Source organism: Tiliqua scincoides, chromosome 3 (genome assembly GCF_035046505.1).
Source record: "Tiliqua scincoides isolate rTilSci1 chromosome 3, rTilSci1.hap2, whole genome shotgun sequence".
Lineage (NCBI taxonomy): Eukaryota > Metazoa > Chordata > Lepidosauria > Squamata > Scincidae > Tiliqua > Tiliqua scincoides.
This window is the reverse complement of record NC_089823.1, coordinates 162,946,098-162,966,913: the sequence shown is the minus strand read 5'-3', so window position 1 is coordinate 162,966,913 and position 20,816 is coordinate 162,946,098. Positions and strand designations below refer to the sequence as shown.

Genomic DNA, 20,816 nt, shown 5'->3' with positions numbered 1-20,816 from the left:
GTATACAACCAGTGGTAAGATTTTAATTCAGTATCCAAATCCAGAATGCCATATAGACCCCCAATGAAAGTATGAAGCCCCTAACAAAACAGAGTTCCCCATTGTCAATGGGAAATCCTGCTCAGCCTACGCTTCACCATGCATCAATGGCAGTTTAGTTTCTAAAGCAATATTTGGCTTTACATTGGTACTTTTTTTCCTCCAAAACCTCCTGGAAGAAGATCTAGAAGAGAAGTAAAAGCTTAGTGACAAGTACAAGTGACCAATACACCTAAGGCCCCAGGTGAGTGGTGCTCATGCATCTTCTTCATACATACATACATACATGCACTGTTGTTGGAGAAGCCATTTTGCTGAGTGCAGTTGACATGCTGCTTAAGCACTAGAAATTGGAATGTAGTTTAGGAAAGTTCTACATCTGTTACTCTAGTCTGTTAACTACACATCATTCTTTGTTTCTTTTTTCTAATAAGCCTTGATTTTATGTTTTGTTTCTGAAAAAACTGACAGCACAATCCTAATTTGTGCTGGAACAGGCAGGCTAGCAGTCCTGCGTTGTATCCAGAGCAAGGTTTGAGCTGCAAGTGACTCAGCCAGGGACAAGAGGAGTCGCTTCCCCTTACCCCAGGAAGAGCCACTGCAGTCCCAATGGGGCTACTTGGATCTGTGCCACCTCCGAAGGTGGGGCAAATCCAAGCAGCCTGGACTGTCACAGGCTGCCCAGGAATAGGATCCGGCATAACTGCTGGATCCTGGTCCCATCTCCAGCTCCCCACCTGCCCGCCCGCCCTTCCCCTGCCCCATCCCTGCTCTCTCATGCCCCCCCCCCCAGATCCCTTCATCAGCCAAGCTTTGCATAAACCTACCTGTCGCTGGGGCACATAGCAGCACAGGGAAGCCAGCACGTCTGTGCAGCGGCCTGATTCCCTTCAGAGTGTCGTGAAATTGCTTTACAGCACTTTCACGACACTCCTGGGCCAGTGCAAGGGACTTGCGCCAGCCCAACATTGGTCTGGGTTGCACCCTGAGGATATTACATTTTAAAATATTAGCCCCTGAATGAAGTCATACATTCACTGTATAATAGTAGTTGGGCATCCATCCAATTTTATTCACACTTTTCACACTTTTCTCTCAAGCTTCCATTCAGTACGTTAATGAGTGACATTTAGGAGTCTTACTAGTGGCTCATTTACACCTTTCTTTTGCTCCACTTTTGTATTTTAAAGACACTCAAAACTGATAATAAAATTCATATTCATATATTTAATTCATATTATTTAACACACTATTGCACTTTTGCTTATGGCTATGAATCTATTACAGCAGTGGTTCCCAACCTAGGGTACATGTACCCCCAGGGGTACTTGCCAGGACTTTTAGGGGTACTTGAAAAAGAACTGAATAATGGCGGAAAAAAGCAGAACTGTATTAGAATGCCTTGCGGAGCTGGCAAGGCAGGAAGGAAGGCAGCTAGCTGGCTGTGAAAGCCCCTGAAACTGCTAGTTTCTGGACATCAATTTGTGTATTATCAGATATAGATCAGTAGTTGAAAACTTATACATTTGAAATAACAACAACTATTTTAATTACAAACATTTTGCTAATATGACGAGTACAGTTTATGGAAATGTGCTGCCAAAGGGTACACAAGTGAAAAACGTTGAGAACCACTGAATTAGAGTAATCAAAATCATATCTAAAAGTGTAATAATTTATTATAGATATTCATATATTAGTTATAGTTATGAACTCTACTGCAGGATTACAAGAGGTTGAAGTCATAACAGTTCCATAAATTATCATAAAAATACACCTGAATACTATGAAGGTACTCTGGTGCAGGCCTAGACAATTTGAGACTCACTAAGTCAAACATAGTTATATATGACGGTATTCAGGGCTTTGATAACCTCCAGTGTTTGCAGCCACCCTGACACAACAAGAGCAGGGTGCACTGTGAAGCAGTGTGTGGCTTGGTGGGTCACAAATTATGCATGCCTGCTTTGGGTGATGTCATAATTATCACTACCATGATTATAATGTGAACAAATCAAAAGGTGAGTTTACACAATCATTCTCGTAGGAAAAACTATTACATTGTAACTTTCTCCTATCACTCACCACTGTGAAGCTTTTGTGTGAATTTGTGCCCATAAGATAAGATGTTTAACAATCATCTGTACAAGAATTTTTTTAAAGAATTATCTAAAATTGGATGAAGTACAAATCTCATAAAGTGGAAGTATATTCACAAGTTTTACATTACATTATCTAGAGTCAGAGAAAAGTCACTATGCAGTGATTCTTTTGCAAGAAATGATAAACTCATCTTAGGATTAATATAAGGATATTCATTCATATATTAGTTATAGTTATGAACTCTTTAGCACCAACGGTACGAGTGTACTGCTAGCAGAGGGTGTTGTAAACATGTTGCTTTATGGCACCCTCTTGGAGAGGAACCACCAGCGCCAGGAAAGTGCCAGTTGGAATTGAGCCCGGTACTGGACGAACTCCGCCTGGAGCAAGGGAAGAGCTGCAGGTGGCAGTAAGGTTTGTCAGGGCAGAGGGGGGAGCTGTTCTGGGGTGGGGAGAGGGCAGGGCAGGAGATCCTCTAGTCTGCAAAATAGCTGGCGCAGACTGGAAGAGACCCATTGCGGGGCCTGCGCCCTTATCCAGGGGAAGGGGACAAATGCCCCCTTTCCCCTTGGAGACTCCAGTATTTGCTGCAGCACCTACAGTATGCCATAAGAACATAAGAAGAGCCCCGCTGGATCAGGCCATCTAGTTCAGGTTCCTGTATCTCACAATGGCCCACCAGATGCCTCAGGGAGCACACAAGACTACAAGAGACCTTCATCCTGGTGCCCCCTTGCATCTGGCATTTGGAGGTAGCCAAATGGCATTCTGTCATTTTGGCGCAGCTGCTCTTCTGGGTGCTGGGCAGCTTAGGATTGGGCTGTTACTGAAGCAGAGATCTTTTGTATGCAAGGCACATACTCTGCTACTGAGTTATTCCCCTCTGCACTAAGTTTGCAACTTTTGCAAATAGATGACTCATGACCTAGGTAGGAGGCCCAGAGCAGAAGTTTCTCTCATCTAAAGCTAGAAAATGAAATCTGACATTTTTCTTTGAAATCTGACAAAAATTCATCTCTATTAATTGACTCTTTTTTTTTCTTTTTAAGAAGTGAAAATTATTTTCCTGTTAAAACAAGTTTGCTATCAGGTTTGCTATTCAGATGATAACCTGGGAACAATATCACCCTTCTCTTTTGGTTGTAATTACTACCATAATGCAACTTCCAGGAAAAATGTGTCATTAATAGGTAAAATATTAGACGTGCCAGCCAGGCACTTTTGAACACTACAAACTTTACAGTCTTTCCTTTCCAAATATTACTGGATGGCAGTAGTACTGAGTTCCTCTAATTACTGTTGTCAATCTGGACGACTGAATAACACAATGAGCATATGTTATTAGCTGCAAGAACATGGACCTCTGTAGTTTACTTTAGCATCGCTTGCTGTGTTTACAATAACACAACATTAACTCATCTAATTGGCTGTCTCCATACGGTACAATTAAAGGGAAGCTGCACATCAAAGACTAAATGGGATGGCAGAGGGAGGGGGGATTCTCAAAGCAAGACAAATAGGGTTTAAACAACCTGCAATTACAACGAAAAAACAGATAAATAGCTGTTTAAAAATGTTGAAGCTCCAGAGTGATACCATTTGTAGATGAACCTCAAACATTTTTATCAAGTGTTTTCACAAACAAAAAAAAATGCATTAGAATCAGTGTTTGGATTCGTATTTGCCTTTGTCAGTGAACAATTTTGCAAGTTAGTTGACTGGCAGAAGTTTTCATAACAATGTTCAGTATGAGGTCACACCCAGAGTAACTCTTAAGTGAACAGAAGCAATCCTTGCATGAGCAGAAGGAGCTCTTTTGTGCACGTGGAATACTGTATTTCCTCTGTTCTCAGAAATAACTCGCATTCAGGGAACAAGCACACTTCTGTAAACAGAAGTGTTAGTCTGGATGGGACCCACAGAACATGAAAATTTCTTTGAACTTCCTTAATCCACAGTTTTACCTCAAATTTCCCCCACATGCCTCTAACGCAAGTCACTCATTTTGTTAGGTAATTGAGAAAATACCAGAAACTCATTCACACTGCTTCTAAGAAACTGCTATTCATTTCAACAGCATCTAACATGGCAGTGATGCTTGTACGCCCTAAATTCCATCAAACAAATATTTTGAATGTTTCAGATTTTGAATCTCGAGAACTGCCAGTGAACAAAATGCAGATTGAACATGATTCATCAAATTATTCACTGAATAATTTGAAAGCAAATATGTTCTAAAGCTGAGGGCAGGCAACACACAAGCAGCACAAGCATATGCAGAGAAGAGATCATCATTAATACAATATTAATTCTAGAGGAATAAAGACATTTTTTTTCTTCCATGCAGCCATAATATGTTTTGTTAATGGCACTCTCAAAGTTTCCACCCACTTCTGTAGACATTTCATCTGGTTAGATTTTCATCTGCTAAAAAGTAAATAAAGCAGCCACCAAAAAAAGCCAAGCTTATGCCGATTATAAAGATTACCTGTGCAGTCAGTAGAGGTTGTGTGTCTTCCAGTTCAATTACCACATCTCGAGGAGGTGCAGCTGACAGAAGACTAACTGGAAATAAAACATTCCATAAAACTCAGAAACCCATGAAAACATATAGATACAACCCCTTTTTCTAAGTCATCTTCTGAACTGTGATTTTTTTTCCAGTTCATTTGTTCTTGTATTTCTCAGTTTTGTTGCATTTTCCCCAGCTCCTTCTGTCCCCGCACCCCTTTGTTTGAAAAGAAAAGCCTAGAACCCGGACTGTAACCCCAACTGCCAGGGGCCATAAGAATGTCACCACCCCCCCCCCCCCAACATATTCCTAATTATATTGTATCTTTGTGTGGATGCTAATTGTAAGTCAGCCTGAAAGCCAATCTTGGCTGAAAAGCAGAGTACTGTACTGTACTGTATAATTATAATTAATGAATTTATGTTTGTTTGTTTTCCAGCAGAGAGACAAAAAACCATGCACAGTTAACTGCATGATGCAGTGTAGTTGAATTAAAAAGTAGGGTTGAATCCCAGCAGCAGTACCCACAATAAACCTTGCCACACAGTGCAAAAAGATGATTTAGGTGAATGTACTTGTTGTTTTCTGAATACCTTTCTACTCTGAAGTCTGGCTATTTAAAATCATTAGAACTAGTCGTATGTATCAGTTGAAAAGTATGGAGCACAATCCAATGAGAATGTTGTCAACACAAGTTTAACAAATGATGGGAAATGTACAAATGTTCAGTTGTTCTCCTTTATTTCATTGGGGCTTGCACTAGGGATTGTGCAGCAAGACAAACCCACGTCTTGTAGGAAAAATGCCTTTAGTTTTGCAGAAACATTACCTTTCATTTGTGGTGCAATGTCTTCTTTGGTAGTATATGGGTTGCAGCGAAAACGGTCCAGTAAATCAATGGTACATTGTCCTACGATAGGTTTACGGCCAAATTGCCGGTGGTCTATCACTTTAAGAACTAGTGATGGAGTATACAGTTCCTCCTTAGGCAACAGCTAGCAAAAAAAAAAATAAAGTAAAGCAAAAAACATACCAATGAAAATATGCACAACATTATTCTTTGGTTTCATAAGAACTACAGAAACCATCATGGCTTTTAAATGGTGGACTCTACCAATCACATATAAAGTGGAGTGCAGGCTGCCCAATTTTACGAGCAAAATTGGCTCACTGGTGAGTTCTTTCAACATCTGCAACTTACTTCCTGGCAATCTGTCTCCTCTAACCTAGCACTTTCCTCTCAGCTGGACTCTAAAACTAAAAAATGGGATGTATTAATTTTTACCTTAACTGAAGACTCTAGTCTTAACCATAGCAATGGCATAGGGTGGAAATGGAGAGGAAGCTCCTTTTCCATCCCCTTTGGTGGATCTTATCCTGATAGGGCAAGCCCAATTCTACCCAAATCCCCACTCCACTGACGAGGTCACACCAATGGAGCGCACACTGTAGCTGCAGAAGGGGGGTGATTGAACGGTTTCCTTGGGGTAAGTGAACATTTGCTTGCTGATCCTGGGAAAGGCCTCCATCGCCACCATGGGATTCCTCAGATCTATGCCTGCTGTTTAGCAGGTGTAAATCTGAGGCATGTTTCAGCAGCAGTAAGGGAGACAGATGGGGGTTAGGATATTGGTGCACATAAGTGAGGCCAATAACTCCCCCAGACTTCCTTCCTCAGTGCTGTCCCACCCCTGCCACTGTCATACCTACTTTTGTCGGTTCAGCAGTGAGCCTCCAGTACTGTCACCCTTTGCAGCAATGCACCTAAAATGGCTGCTGCCAGAGGCCATTTTACAACAATGGAATTGTGTTCTGCTATCATAGAGCCTTCCACACACTGGCCCATTATAGGATTGGGCCTTAAGTTTCTACCACTCACACAATTGGTATTAGCTCAGTGGGGGAGAACAAAGTGATTGGATTTTTTTTTTATATCCTAGGCTGCACTCCTATCCCTATTTAGCCAGGAGTAACCCCATCGACTAACATTGTTAAAAGCATATACATTGTAGCCTGTTAAAAGCACAGATGTCCCCCAAAGCAGTCACATACCATGTTGGCATCAAGTCTAATACACTAAAAATAAAATATTGAAATGAATGGGGACCCACCTGAAATTGGCTCGTAACCTACCTAGTGGGTCCTGACCCACAGTCTGAGAAACAGTGCAATAATTGTTCTGTTCTACATCTGGTGATATAAGGCAGCAAAATACAGCCCCATGCATCTAGTTTGCTGCTGTATGCAAGCAAAGCAAGCATCCAGCGTGGCTGAGGGATCTACTGGACAGTTTGTGCATCACCGTGGGCTCTCTGCATGAGTTAACGCATGCCAAAGTGAACTGCACTGTTTGACTTTAGCACACACCATACAGAATCTACAAGCCTGTACCTTACATCTACCTCTTCATATGGATGTAAATGTGTATCCACAACTGATGTATGTGCATGCAGTTTTCTGTGAGCAAGACTGTCCTAGTGATGCACAATGCCTGCTAAAATCTACATTTGCGCATTTACAGATATGTAGAAATATTTAAATGACCCCCATGAGACCAGATTAGATTCATATGGATTGATTAGATTCATTGATTCCCCCCTTCTCTCCCCTCCCCTCCTTCACCAGTAATAACAGTCTGTTACAAACTTTACTGAAAGAGCATTCATTTCCATACCACTTTCATGAAGAGAACAGATCCAGGAAAATTTGGTGTCTTCTTCAGGTTTTTAATCACTACAGATTCCACCTTTTCACCACCACACTCTACAATAAGACTAGGGGAAGTAACTGAAGCCATTTGGTAGTTTTTCATGTTGCGTAATCCCCAGGCAAGAATCTGTATAAAAACAAACAGTACTTATCATAGATATTACTAAAGGAAAACAAGGTCTATTCTGCAAGCAACTCAAAAATTATTTTATTTTAAATTATAATAAATGATTTTACTAATGACCTTATCCTGACAGGTCTATCCATTGGTGGAACAAGCATTCACCAGCAGAGACTGCCTTATGGCAGTCACAAAACAGCCTCCAATATTACACAAAGTCATGCACTCCTGGAACAGTGGCAGGGAGCCCAGAGTGGCCTTGCATGTGGCGACGGCTCGGGACCCACCTGCCAACCTCAGTAAGTTGGTAGGAGGTGGGGCAGGGTGGAACAGAGTACTGATGGAGGTGAGGAGGAGAGCAGATTTGGTCCAGGAAAGGGGTGTGTTCAGTGGTAGCAGTGGCTACCAAAGCCACACCCTTTCCCCAACCTGTTCCTGTGGCCCAGCTCCAAGCAAACCCCTCCACATTGCAGAGGAATACCTGAGTAATGGGGTGGAGAGGGGGTAGAACGGGAAAGAGATAGAGAAGAGGGTGGGTGAATCAGGCCAGGGAGTGGGCCAGATTTGGTAGCAGCAGCACATGCTGATTCCAAACCTGCTTCCCAGGCCTGATCTGCTTTTGCATGGAGCAATGTGGACTTGCGCCAGTGATACCACTGGTGCAGGTCCGACTTGATACCTAGCAACTGCTTACTCTGAGGGTAAGGGGACAGATAGCAGAAGTAAGGAAGTTACAATGAACAACGAAAGGGGGGGCAGAAAGAGCACTACGATAAACCTACATTATGTTATTAATATGTTTAATAATAAAGTTCAGTATTTATACAGCACTTTTCCTAAGTGCTCAGAGCACTTCACAGATGTTAATAATATTCCTCCCAATAGCCTGGTAGGATAGGTCAGTATCATCTCTATATAACAGATGCAGTTCTGAGAGATTGTGGCTTATGGGAGCCAAGTTCTTCAGATCTGAATTAGGAACTTCCCAACTCACTGTTCATACTTCCACATGGTAAGATTCCTACAGCCAGATCTGTTGGATCTAAGGTACTGGGTACCCTTACAGCAGTGATTCTCAACCACTGTGCCATGGCATATTCGTGCACCACGAATTGTTCACAGGTGTGCCACAGGAGTTTGGGGGAGGGTCATATATTTGTAGGTCACTAGGGGATGTGAGCCCTCAGCTGACAGTGCAGTGTTCCTTATTAACTGTAAAAACAAACAAAAAAAAACTGATGGTGTGTCTTGACAATTTTAGTGCCTTGTTAGTGTAATATGAGATGAAAAAGGCTGAAAATCTCTGCCTTACTGGATATCCTTTCCCCCTGTGCAATCAGTTCGAAGTTGAAGTTTGCCCAAAGAAGGTAAACCCTGAGCAGGAGATTTTGTTCTGCATACATAAATTTTGGCTATTCAAAAGTGGTGGCTACGCATTCCACTACCTAACAAATGGCTCAAATTCTTCTACCAGGGCTCTTGTCCTAGACGCACAAGACTGGTAAACCCTTTAGATTGTGGCAATCTTAAAGCAATTTATTACCTCAATAGCAGTCAGCTGAACCACAGGTCTGATTCCTTGCGGTACCATGTAAAGATTTGGGCCAGACTTTTGTGATGGGAGAATTGGAAGATTGGAGCCACCCTGTTTAGAGATACAGAGAGACAGTTTCTATTAATTTATATTAAATCTAAAACATGCATTGCAATCATCACATCATGATACCATTAAGTCTAAAGTGACATGCATTGTCATTACCTTTTCACTCAATATGAGCTCAGCTGCTACAAGGACATCTCCACAAGCTTTGCTCCCATTCATAACAGGATACCAGAGAAGCTTAGGCTTGATATCAACATCTGGATTGAGTTTCACCATAGGAGAGCAAGATGTTCTTCCTAGAAATTCATCTTTGCCCTGAATAAATGAATGAGTCCAAAGTGGTTAACTTGTTTTCAATTCGCCATCATTAAAATCATGCCAGGATCTAGAAAAAGTGCCACCTACCACTTGGTCATTGTCGAAGAGCTCAACAACCACAAGAGGAGGGTTCTGCGCCACCATTTGTGGGTCTCCATAGATTTCAATTTCATCAAATATGAGGGTTTGATCCCATGTTGGGTTCAATGTTGAATGGATAATCTCGGTTGTTTTACTTCGATGGAGGAATGAAACATGAGCATATGGATCTGAAAGAGCACAGAAATATATAGATACACACATACACACACAGAGGATGGAGGATGCACCGACCCATGAATTATTTCCCATTCACTAATACAGTGTTTCTCAAACTGTGGGTTGGGACCCACAAGTGGGTTGCGAGCCAATTTCAGGTGGGCCCCCAGTCATTTCAGTTTTCATTTTCATTTCATATTATTTTTAGTATTGTACTTGATGCTGCCATGGAATGTGACTGCATTTGGGGAAATGATACAGATCTGTACTTTGAACAGGCTACTATGTATATGCTTTTAACAATGATAGTCAATGGGACTTACTCCTGGGTAAGTGTGGGTAGAATTACAGCCCAGGATTGTTAAAAATTTTCCTGCTTGATGATGTCACTTCTGGTCATGACATCACTTCGGTGGGTCCTGACAGATTCTCATTCTAAAAAGTGGGTCCTGGTGCTAAAAGTGTGAGAACCACTGCTCGAATAGAATGAGCAACCTTCTGTGTCTTTGTTTATCCATCCAACCACATGCTTTGTTTTTTAATGGATGGTAGCAGCAAAGGCAATTGGAATGAGAATTCCAGTGGAGGTGGCAATTACTAGCAGTCCATTTGGATTCCAGAGTTTTATTTTGAATTTCCTAATTGCGGTTGATATAGTTGTGAACATGAAAATTTACAAAGCCAATGAGCTTGTTCCATGTAATGTACCTTATGAATCTGATCCTACAAATCTTACTTTAAAAATGAAAACTTAAGATGTGATTTTCATGATTCTGAAGTTTGCTTTTAAAAACCCTCTGATGTTGTATCTTTATTGCTTAATACTTTTGCTGATGTACTGCACTGTAGATTCATAAATAATACAAAGGGTTACTCCATTAGCAGTTTAAACAATAAATCGCACAAACCTAACACATAGATCCAGCATCGCTCTAAACCACACTTATTTATGACCTCCTCTTCTTCCAAAGCAGAGGAGAATGATGAAAGGGTTCTAGACCTACTATTAGAAAGACCTCTAAATCATTAGGGGCTCTGAAGAAGGTATCTGATGATGGGCATTAGCATTTCCTGTACAAATTGCTATTATCCAGTGCTGTGAGCTATTCAAAAGGTTATTTAGAGTTCATCCTCACTGCCTCCCTAACAAGGAACCTAATGAGGATGTTATATGCTTTTATTTAACTTTGGAGAGCATTCACTCTCTTAGCAGAAAAGTAAAGAAGTGCTGTTAGGTGACAGTTCTAACTTTGCACATATAAAGTGTAATTTTCTCATAACAAATTGCATGATATATCTTGACGTATAGAACTTAGACACACTAATAAGTTACAGTGTTTTTCCAAAAAATATAAATTTTCAGAGATGCTTAAGGAAAACTCCTAAGAAAAGAGAAACAAAATGAGACCCAAGTAGGTATAGCTTTTAAAAATCACTGAAAATGCCAAAGATTTTCGTCAAGATCACATATATAGCATTTTAGCATAAGTAGAACATTTTGTATATTATACATTGCATATGTTACAATATTTTATATTTTAAACCAGAAAATCTACACATTTAAAAAGCAGTTGCTTTTTAAAGCAACATGAAAAACCTTTCCTAAAATAATAAGAAATATATTGCAATATTACTCTTGCCCGCAGCCAGTGGTGACCCTGGGTGACGTCATGCCCAGGGCCATGACCATAGCGTGCATGCCCCCCCGGCTGGCACCTCCCCTTCGCTTACCTGGATGTTCTGGAGCCTTGTGTGGAATCCCGGAGAACACAGAAAGCCTTCTGAACCTCCGACAGGCCCTTAAGCAGTACTTCCGGAAAACTGGAAGTACTGTTTAAAGGCCCTCTGGAGACTCAGAAGGCTTTCCAAATGCTCCGGGACACTGCGGGACACTTCACACCCAGTAGCGCGTGGCCCCCTGACTCTAATGCCAGGGTCCCCACTGACAACAGCTTAGTTTCCCATAATGTCTATCATTCTGTTATATTACTATCTAGCATGTCTCTATTTGACACTTCACACCCAGTAGCGCGTGGCCCCCTGACTCTAATGCCAGGGTCCCCACTGACAACAGCTTAGTTTCCCATAATATCTATCATTCTGTTATATTACTATCTAGCATGTCTCTATTTGACACTTCACACCCAGTAGCGCGTGGCCCCCTGACTCTAATGCCAGGGTCCCCACTGACAACAGCTTAGTTTCCCATAATGTCTATCATTCTGTTATATTACTATCTAGCATGTCTCTATTTGACACTTCACACCCAGTAGCGCGTGGCCCCCTGACTCTAATGCCAGGGTCCCCACTGACAACAGCTTAGTTTCCCATAATGTCTATCATTCTGTTATATTACTATCTAGCATGTCTCTATTTGACACTTCACACCCAGTAGCGCGTGGCCCCCTGACTCTAATGCCAGGGTCCCCACTGACAACAGCTTAGTTTCCCATAATGTCTATCATTCTGTTATATTACTATCTAGCATGCCTCTATTTGACACTTCACACCCAGTAGCGCGTGGCCCCCTGACTCTAATGCCAGGGTCCCCACTGACAACAGCTTAGTTTCCCATAATGTCTATCATTCTGTTATATTACCATGTAGCATGCCTCTATTTGACACTTCACACCCAGTAGCGCGTGGCCCCCTGACTCTAATGCCAGGGTCCCCACTGACAACAGCTTAGTTTCCCATAATGTCTATCATTCTGTTATATTACTATCTAGCATGCCTCTATTTGACACTTCACACCCAGTAGCGCGTGGCCCCCTGACTCTAATGCCAGGGTCCCCACTGACAACAGCTTAGTTTCCCATAATGTCTATCATTCTGTTATATTACTATCTAGCATGTCTCTATTTGTGCTTGATTTGTGCTGATCCTTTCTGGAATGTGACCTCTGCTGACTTACAAACACTGGCAAGGGCTGGCACTCCATTGGCACATGTCTGTGGCGGCAAGGGATTCGCACTGGCAATCCTAGCCCATGCACCATTGCTGCAGCTGCTGACAGAACACGATTCATCAGCACACATAAAGCCCAGACAGGATTGGGCTGTAAGTTACAAAAGGGGCTAGGCAGTCAGTAGGGCTTCTGGTTGCAGCTGAGTGTCACTGATCCAAGAAAGGGGTAGGGCATGCAGAATATTTTAGGAAAGGAATTATGGAAGAAGCAATGGCCTATGATAGGAAGAATGAAAGACTTTAAGGCTGCAGTCCTATACACACGTATCTGGGGTAAGTCCAATTTAACTTAATTGAGCTAACTTTTGAATCAACATGTATAGTATTTCACTGTAAGTGTTCCAGAAGAATGAGGAGAAGTGACAGAGGCCCAGGGCAAACTCTGAAAAGAAGGAAAACTGAATGGAGGAGAAGTAAATCAAGAGCTGCAGAAGTGAGGAAGACTGAAGTTCTCATATTGATTTCAAATGGCCTTTTATTTTTTTAGAGCCAAATCTTAGGCCATAGGGCCCTACTAATAAAAGATAATTCCAACCATTAATCAAGCTATTCATTCATCACAAGATTTGACACTTCCCCACCCTTGTACCTGAAAAGCTGTCTTTGTCCAAAGCCATAAGACTCCTTGCTTGGTAGATGTAGCACCGAAGATGGTAACTGTATACTCCTAAAACACAAACACGTCATCTAAATCAGATGTGTGCAAACGAAATAACAACTTCACCTTTTCTAATCCAACTTCATTTTTGCTAGTCCATGCCACCGGTTTCCTCTGTTCTTTCCACATCTGATGTGCCAGTCCATGACCACTCCCCCATTCCTCTCTTCTCTGAATGGTAAGTTGTTTAACTCAGTGTTTCTCAACATTTGTTACCAACATACCATTTTGCATGGTCCACCTATTGGAAGTATCACCAGAAGTAACTGGTGATGACACCATCAAAATTTACTTATGGGTTAGGAGACCTGATGCATCTGGCAATAGGCTCAGAGTGAATGGAAGGGCTTTTCTGAGCATGCAAAAAGCATGTGCTGGACCTCTGCCCACCAAGCCAAGCCTCCTATTGCTGTTTGTCATGTTACATTTCAGGTCTCACTGCTGGTGGCAAGGGTCTGGGGGTCCCACACAAATTACCAGACACCACCCACCTCAGTTACCTCTGATGGTATGCATAATATTGGTTGAGAAACACTGGTCTAACTACTACAGGTTGAAAACCCTCTCAGTAGGGATCACACCATTTATGTCTTCCATACAGAACTTAATGGCAGTACTTAAATATGCAGTAGTACAAACTAGAGTTTGCAACACTTACATTCAACCAGATTCACTAGTAACCAGATTTAGGTTCTGGTTAGAAGCTTATATCTTTCTCATTATTTGGTTCAGATAACTAAAGCTGATAATTTAAAAATGTGGGCCAGTAGAATTACATACATGTTCCTATACATCCAGAAACATAATGTCTCCAACTTATGGTATCTAACTAAAATAAGAAATTTCCCTTGGTAATGAACAAAAATGTCTGATTAGGTTCTTGATTTATTAAATGGTCACTAAACATTTCATAGAAAAGTTATGATTCAGCTTAATACAAATGCCCATATTTAGACAATGTTAGACATGCCCCTTAACCCAGGCATCAGAGTAGCAGTATGGCTGCTACTTTTACATCATTGCTATCAAAGCCACTCTAGTAGCACTTGAATCCAGGAGACAACATGAAGGGACCAATGATGCAGCTCTGTCACACACCAGCATCCACTCCCTACAAGGGTAGGCAATGTTGTCATGGAGAGTAGTCATGTTTTATGGTCCTCTCACATGATGCCTTGGATTCAAACATTATCAGAGTATTGTAGAAAGCGGTCAGGTAGGAACAACTGGAACACAAGATGCAGTGGAAGAATAACCTCGAAGAATAGCCATTTGTTGCAGCAAAAACAACAAAGAGTCTACACCTGAGGAGTAGCTCATGTATCATAGCACAAACTTCCATAGGCAGGAATCTACTTAATCAGATGCATGACAGGGAAGGAAATGAATGAGGATAGTTCACCCAGAGTGTGCCATACAAAACCAGAAATAAAATGATGTGAGGAAACTTTGTGGGTAAGGCAAGGCTATGTATTTATCCTTTTAGTGAAACAGAAGGGATCTGCTAATAGTAATTCACCTTGTATTTCTATAATATTACTTGTTTCATTTTCCTGAGGAAAAACACCCCTCAGAAAATGTAACATTTACATCAGAAAATGTTTCAAGTAATATTTCTTTGCCAAACCATTTACCCAGGCACTCCCCAAGAAGGACATAAGACAGAGGCTTGGGATGATTGTAATTTATTGAATTAATAAAAATAACCTGCAGCAGGGAAAAACTGAGCTAGTAAAAACCCCAAAGCTTGCTGGCCACTAATAGCTTGGGGGGAAACGGCACTAGCCGTTTACCTCCCTCAAGACCCCATGAACGTGACATGCTGACTCCAGGCATCACCCCATCAGAGACAGGGTTAACCTATTGCAGCTAACCCCAAAGGGTCGAGGCGGTTGGCCAGCACTGACCAGCACAGGCTAAGCCGTGAGCTGGCCCTTGCTTAACCAGCCAGGGGGCTCGCCAACCAGCCTCACCAATCCGGACAAGTGTTTTCAGAGAGGTCCTGGCATCCCCCTCAGCATGCACGCCACCCCCATCCCTGGCTACCCAGCCAGCACGCCACCTGCCCCACCAAGGGAAACCTTTAAATAACTACAACACCATGCCCAAACACCAGTCCAGGGTAGTCAAAAACACCAATAACCATGGCCAATCAGGTTACCAGTCAAAAATTCCTACCTGGCCCCCACATGGAGTGACCAGCTAGTCTCAGACTGGACATAGGGCGGGCGGGGCTTGCTGAAAAGGCATGGACTGAGGCTGGGGAGACCTTTCTGGCCCCAGCAACAGCCATGCCACACCCGAACTGATTCAGCAGCCAATCAGTTGGCTCATTTTCCCACCTCTGCCCCAAGCCCATCAGAGGAGGCTGGGCAAACAGCACCAGGGCTTTAAGTGCCCCAGTGCAATTCTGCAGTGGATTGTTTGCATGGTATCCCTCATTCAAGATTCATACCAAATGTAGCCTCACATGAAGAATCTGACACAGACTTACTGTCAAAGATGCATGAGACTATTGGAGTGTTTGCACCAAATACATGTGTTGCTGTATCTTTGCCCTTCTCAGAAGTCCTGTCTCCATCATCAGTACTTGTATCAGCTCCCTAAAAAGATACACATATACCAAATCCAGTTAATTGAGCCTAAGGATCCTAATTGATCCTAATTCATTGTTCCTGAAAAAAGGGTTAAAAAATGTAGTAATATTAATTCATTCATGATGAAAACTGCTTTCTCCCCCATGAAGCTGCCTGACTGTTACTATCACCCTGGGCGACTCTTCTTGGAGTTGCCCATCAGTCAAAGGTGAGGCAGGTAGTAACTGCTCAGAAAAGTTTGCCTGGTACTAAGCCTAGTGTCCTTTCAGTACCAAATGAGGAAAACTTTCTTTGGGGGGGGGGATGTCTTTTAGGACTCTGGAGTTTTAAAGCTGATGGTTTTCTTCTGTATCCTAGGTTGAGTCTATTGTGATGCTGTTTTCCTTTTCTTACTGTTATTTGTAACAGTACCGTAAATTTACTGTTACATTGTTGTTTCAATTTAACTGCTAGCTATTCTGAATGTTATTGTGACTGAGAGAACAATCCTAACCCCTTATGTCAGTGCTTTCCAGCCAATGGGACGAGTGCTGCATCCTGCAGTTGGATGTCACTCACGGAGGCCTCCTCAAAGTAAGGGAATGCTTGTTCCCTTACCTCAGAGATGCATTGCCCTTATGTCAGTATTGGAAAGCACTGACATAAGGGGTTAGGATTGTGCCCTGAATCATAAATAAATTACTGAGGTTTCAGTCCTATCAAACGTTCCAATCCCAGTGCAGCTGCAATGCAGCCTTGAGGTAAGGCAACAAATGTTTCCGTACCTTGAGGAGGTCTCTGTGACTGTCCCACCACCACAGGATGCAGCATACACCCCTTTGGAACAGCTGCACCAGCACTGGAAAATTGGATAGGGTTTGGCCCTGAGACATTAAACCAGTTGTGCCCAATGTTCTTCAAAGAATGCACATGGGTCTCCTCAGATGTGCACCACCTCTTGTGGTGGTGTATCTCTGAAGAGAGAAAAGGGGCAGAGAGGTTTGAAATAAGATCTGACATGTGCCATTGCCACTGAACCCACCCCCAAAGAGACCCAAAGTGATAGAGGTTAAAGCAGGTTAACCTAGTTTAACCTCCATAACTTTCCATTTCCTTACAACAGTGGTTCTCATACATTTAGCACAGGGACCCACTTTTTAGAATGAGAATCTGTCAGGACCAACTGGAAGTGATGTCATGACCAGAAGTGACATAATCAGACAGGAACATTTGTAACAATTCTAGGTTGCAACCCTACCCACATTTACCCAGGAGTAAGTCCCATTGACTATCATTGTTAAAAGAATATATATAGTAGCTTGTCAAAAGTACAGGTCTGTAACATTTCCCCAAATGCAGTCGCATACCACGGTAGCATCAAGTCTAATACATTAAAAATCAAATATTGAAATAAATGGGGACCCACCTGAAATTGGTTCACAACCCACATAGTAGGTCCCAAACCACAGTTTGAGAAACACTGCTCTACAAGAAATAGATTCATCTAGAACTTCAGCATTCCAATATTAGCACCAATTTTAAAAAAATTGGTTTTAATCTTTTATTGTAGATTACCTGATAAGGTGACTCAAATACTAGACTGCTACAATCTCTCACATGCTGCACTAAGTGAAAAAGGGTTCCCTACAGCCCAATCCTAAAGTGGGTTAGTGTCAGAGCAGCGATAGCCATAAATTATGTTTGCGATGACTTGTGTGTACGCAGCACTGACGGGAATCCAGCACAACAGCCACTGGAGCAATTAAGTGATATGCCAGGTGGCGGGGGGGGGGGGGCAGAACAGCATGGTGGTCATGCCTAGGAGGTGGTGAGGACAGCAGAAACAGGGTGTAATGCGCAGGGTCAGCAGAAGAGGCCTCCACCATATCCTAACCCCCTTCCTGGGCCTGAAAGCCCTACAAGGAACTACTTACACTTGCACCAGCAATTTAGCTGGCGCAGAACTGAGAAACCTTATTGGGCAGGCTAGGGCTTGACATGGCATAAGAAAACAAATGCTCCCTTTCCCCACGGAGACTTCTGGCCCGCCCAATTTCAGTGCTGGATACAGTATGGGTTATGCGGCCCCGCTGCACCAGCACTGAATAGGTTTGGGCTGCCTGTCATCTTTAAGCACCACTTGTTTATTAAAATTAATGTTGGCATCAGCAAGTCAAGCTATTTGTTCATACTTACAATAGCTCCTTCCAGCTTAAATATGGCTGCTGCACCATGTGTGTCTGAAGTACACATTTTTCTCCTCCAGCGTCTACGGCGGAAAGTATCTGAGCTGCGTTGCTTCAAATGAAATTTCCACCCAATCAAAGATGAATATTCCCATCCTTCATCATCTTCATAGGATGGAATACTCTAGAGTATTAGAGAAGAAAATTGCAAAACCATGATCCACAGTAGTCACAGATTCAAAATGTAGAGATTATTACATATTACATGGTCAATGTATCTCTTATAAACGTACACACCATTATTTTCCACCCTATTATTTTCAACAAATGCAAATCTTTGACTGTTTATGTCTCTCACCCTTGATGTTGCTGTTTGGTTTGGATCTTTTCTGCGTTTTCTAGTCAATCGTCTTCTTCTGTGGGTATGATACATTTTCTCTGCTGCAACCCATGACTTTGGCTTATTGTCAGGAGGAATGGTAATTCCATATTCCCAGCCTAAAATAAGATTGGTAAAGAATATATTGGTTACCTAGCCTGAACTCTGCCTCTCCTGACTTTTTCTGTATTTTCTACAATCCTGACTCTTGAAACTTCTATGGTTCCAGGCTCTAGTTTTTCAAAATCCTCTAAAACATCATTTCTTATCAGTGCAATTCTAGTCTGTTGGTATCTGTTTATCTCAATGTTTTGCACATTCTCAAGATCACTTGCAGTTATATACAGTATTTTATGAAATATATCATTTATACACCCTATTAAATATATATCTCTTTCTGTTAGGGTAGCCTTCAAACTGAAGAAGCAATGGCGAATGACCATGATCTCCCACAGAGAGACTTTGGGAGTATTCTAGGGCTAGAGATTTTTGACGGTTGCTTTTTTTTTGTTGTTGTTCTTTAAACAACTATTCTTAAAACAGCTCTCCCACTTCATTACCTATATTTGAAATTCCTTGCCGATTCAAATGCAAATGCAAATGAGGAAAACAGGTTCAAAACCACCTTAGGCATGCAGAAACTATTGGATGCTTGTGTTCTAAGTATTAAGAATTTGACATGAAAAAGCATCCTTCCCAACCTCAACCTCACCTTTTTCATCAACTGCTCGATTTATATCCCATATCCATGCATCATCTTCCAATATCCAGCCTGCAGGGCAGGTCATTTCACCGGGCGGGGCTGCTTTTTCTCCATTCTTTGAAACAAAAAGGGAAACACAAGCACACATGCCACGATTGACATGGTTTGGATTACTTCTGTATTTTTGATCCGCTGCTTGTATGTTTCTACTTGATCCACTGCTTGTATGTTTCATGCTACGTCTCTGGACTTAGCAGAATTTCATAGAAAGTAGAACAAAATGTCTTGGGACACCCTAAAGACCAGCAATTTTATCGTGGCATAACCTTTTGTGGCACCTGCTCAGCAGATATGAAATCTGTGCTACAGCACACAAACTCGGAATAACAACACATAACACCACTTTCACCGATTTTTATTTTGGGGGGGACTCCCCTCCCAAAAAATAAAACTGTTTTAGACTGCCTCTACTGATAGGACATGGTTTTGGGCAGAAAGAAACATGGCAGTAGACACAAGGAACTCATCACTGTCCATTCAGATGAATGGAGTGATGCAAACAGTTACACATCCCTTGATTACTGTGAATAAACTTTATCTGTGAATTTGAAAAAGAATTGACACCAAATAGATTCAGTTGGAAATCCCATACATAGCAGTACTTCACAGAAATAAATTCCATTGTATTCCATGGAACTTACTTCTGAGCAGACATGCATAGGATTTTGCTGTTAGTCTGATGACAGCTGAGTTCTCAGAGAGCTATCATTGTTCTATACTGCCATCTACTGACCACATTACATTACAAAGTTTATTTTCTTTCTGGTGAAAGAATGCTTCATAGGATGCTTCATGGGGTATGGATGCTTCAGAGGGGTAAGGCATGATTTCTGAGGGGTAAATTATTCCCAGATCACTATTGTGACTAGAAAATACAATCACAAAATAAAGAATTTTAACTCATAAGGTTCAATTCAGGAAAGTTAAGTGTGCCAAACTGCTCCTGGTATCACAATGTAGCTCTGTTGCTTTAAGTGGGATTTTTGCATGACTATCTTTCACTGACTCATATGTTTTAATTTTAATAGTGATTGTATGACTCGAGAGAGCCTGGGTATTAACTGATATGACTTAAAATAGTGGTGAATCACTCACAGCCCAATCCTATCCAGCAGCGGTGCAACCAAAATGCAGACCCGGGTAAGGGAACAAACGTTCCCATACCTTAAGAAGGCCTCTATGACCAGTGGCATCACTAGAGTTCGCGTCACCCAGTGCGGGATGCCAGCGCGTCACCCCCCATGCAGTGGGTGGGACAACACCCCAGGTGGTGGGCGTGGTGATGTACCATCACTCTGCCCCCACTGGTTTTTTGGCTGTACCTTTTGATAGAACAAAGATAGAAAACATTCCAGCACTGATGCAAATGTTCCCTTACCTTGAGGAGACCTCTGTGAATGCCCCCCTACCGCAGGATGCAGTACACAACCCGATGGCATGGCTGCATCAGCACTGGAAAGTTGGATAGGATTGTACTCATGCAGCACAATCCTATCTTGCTCTGGAACAGGCAGGCCTGCAATGTATCCAGTGCAAGATTGGGGCCAGAAGTGGCTCAGCCAGAGGCAAGGGAAAACTCTTACTCTTACCCTGGGTAAGCCACCACAGCCTCAATGAGTCTCCT

General features: G+C 42.2%; 1 protein-coding gene across 2 annotated transcripts in view; it reads right to left on the bottom strand.

Moving 5' to 3' along the window:
- Positions 1-20,816, bottom strand: part of MYOF (myoferlin) — a 106,648-nt gene that overhangs the window by 22,715 nt on the left and 63,117 nt on the right. For both annotated transcript variants that reach the window (XM_066622085.1, XM_066622086.1), the window contains 11 exons: positions 19,142-19,247; positions 18,409-18,548; positions 18,061-18,234; positions 15,783-15,891; positions 13,220-13,297; positions 9,493-9,674; positions 9,244-9,402; positions 9,028-9,129; positions 7,329-7,490; positions 5,484-5,649; positions 4,631-4,707 (listed from right to left, as the gene is read on the bottom strand). In XM_066622085.1, coding sequence (XP_066478182.1) covers positions 4,631-4,707; positions 5,484-5,649; positions 7,329-7,490; positions 9,028-9,129; positions 9,244-9,402; positions 9,493-9,674; positions 13,220-13,297; positions 15,783-15,891; positions 18,061-18,234; positions 18,409-18,548; positions 19,142-19,247 — 1,455 coding nt within the window. The remainder of the gene's footprint in view (positions 1-4,630; positions 4,708-5,483; positions 5,650-7,328; positions 7,491-9,027; positions 9,130-9,243; positions 9,403-9,492; positions 9,675-13,219; positions 13,298-15,782; positions 15,892-18,060; positions 18,235-18,408; positions 18,549-19,141; positions 19,248-20,816) is intronic.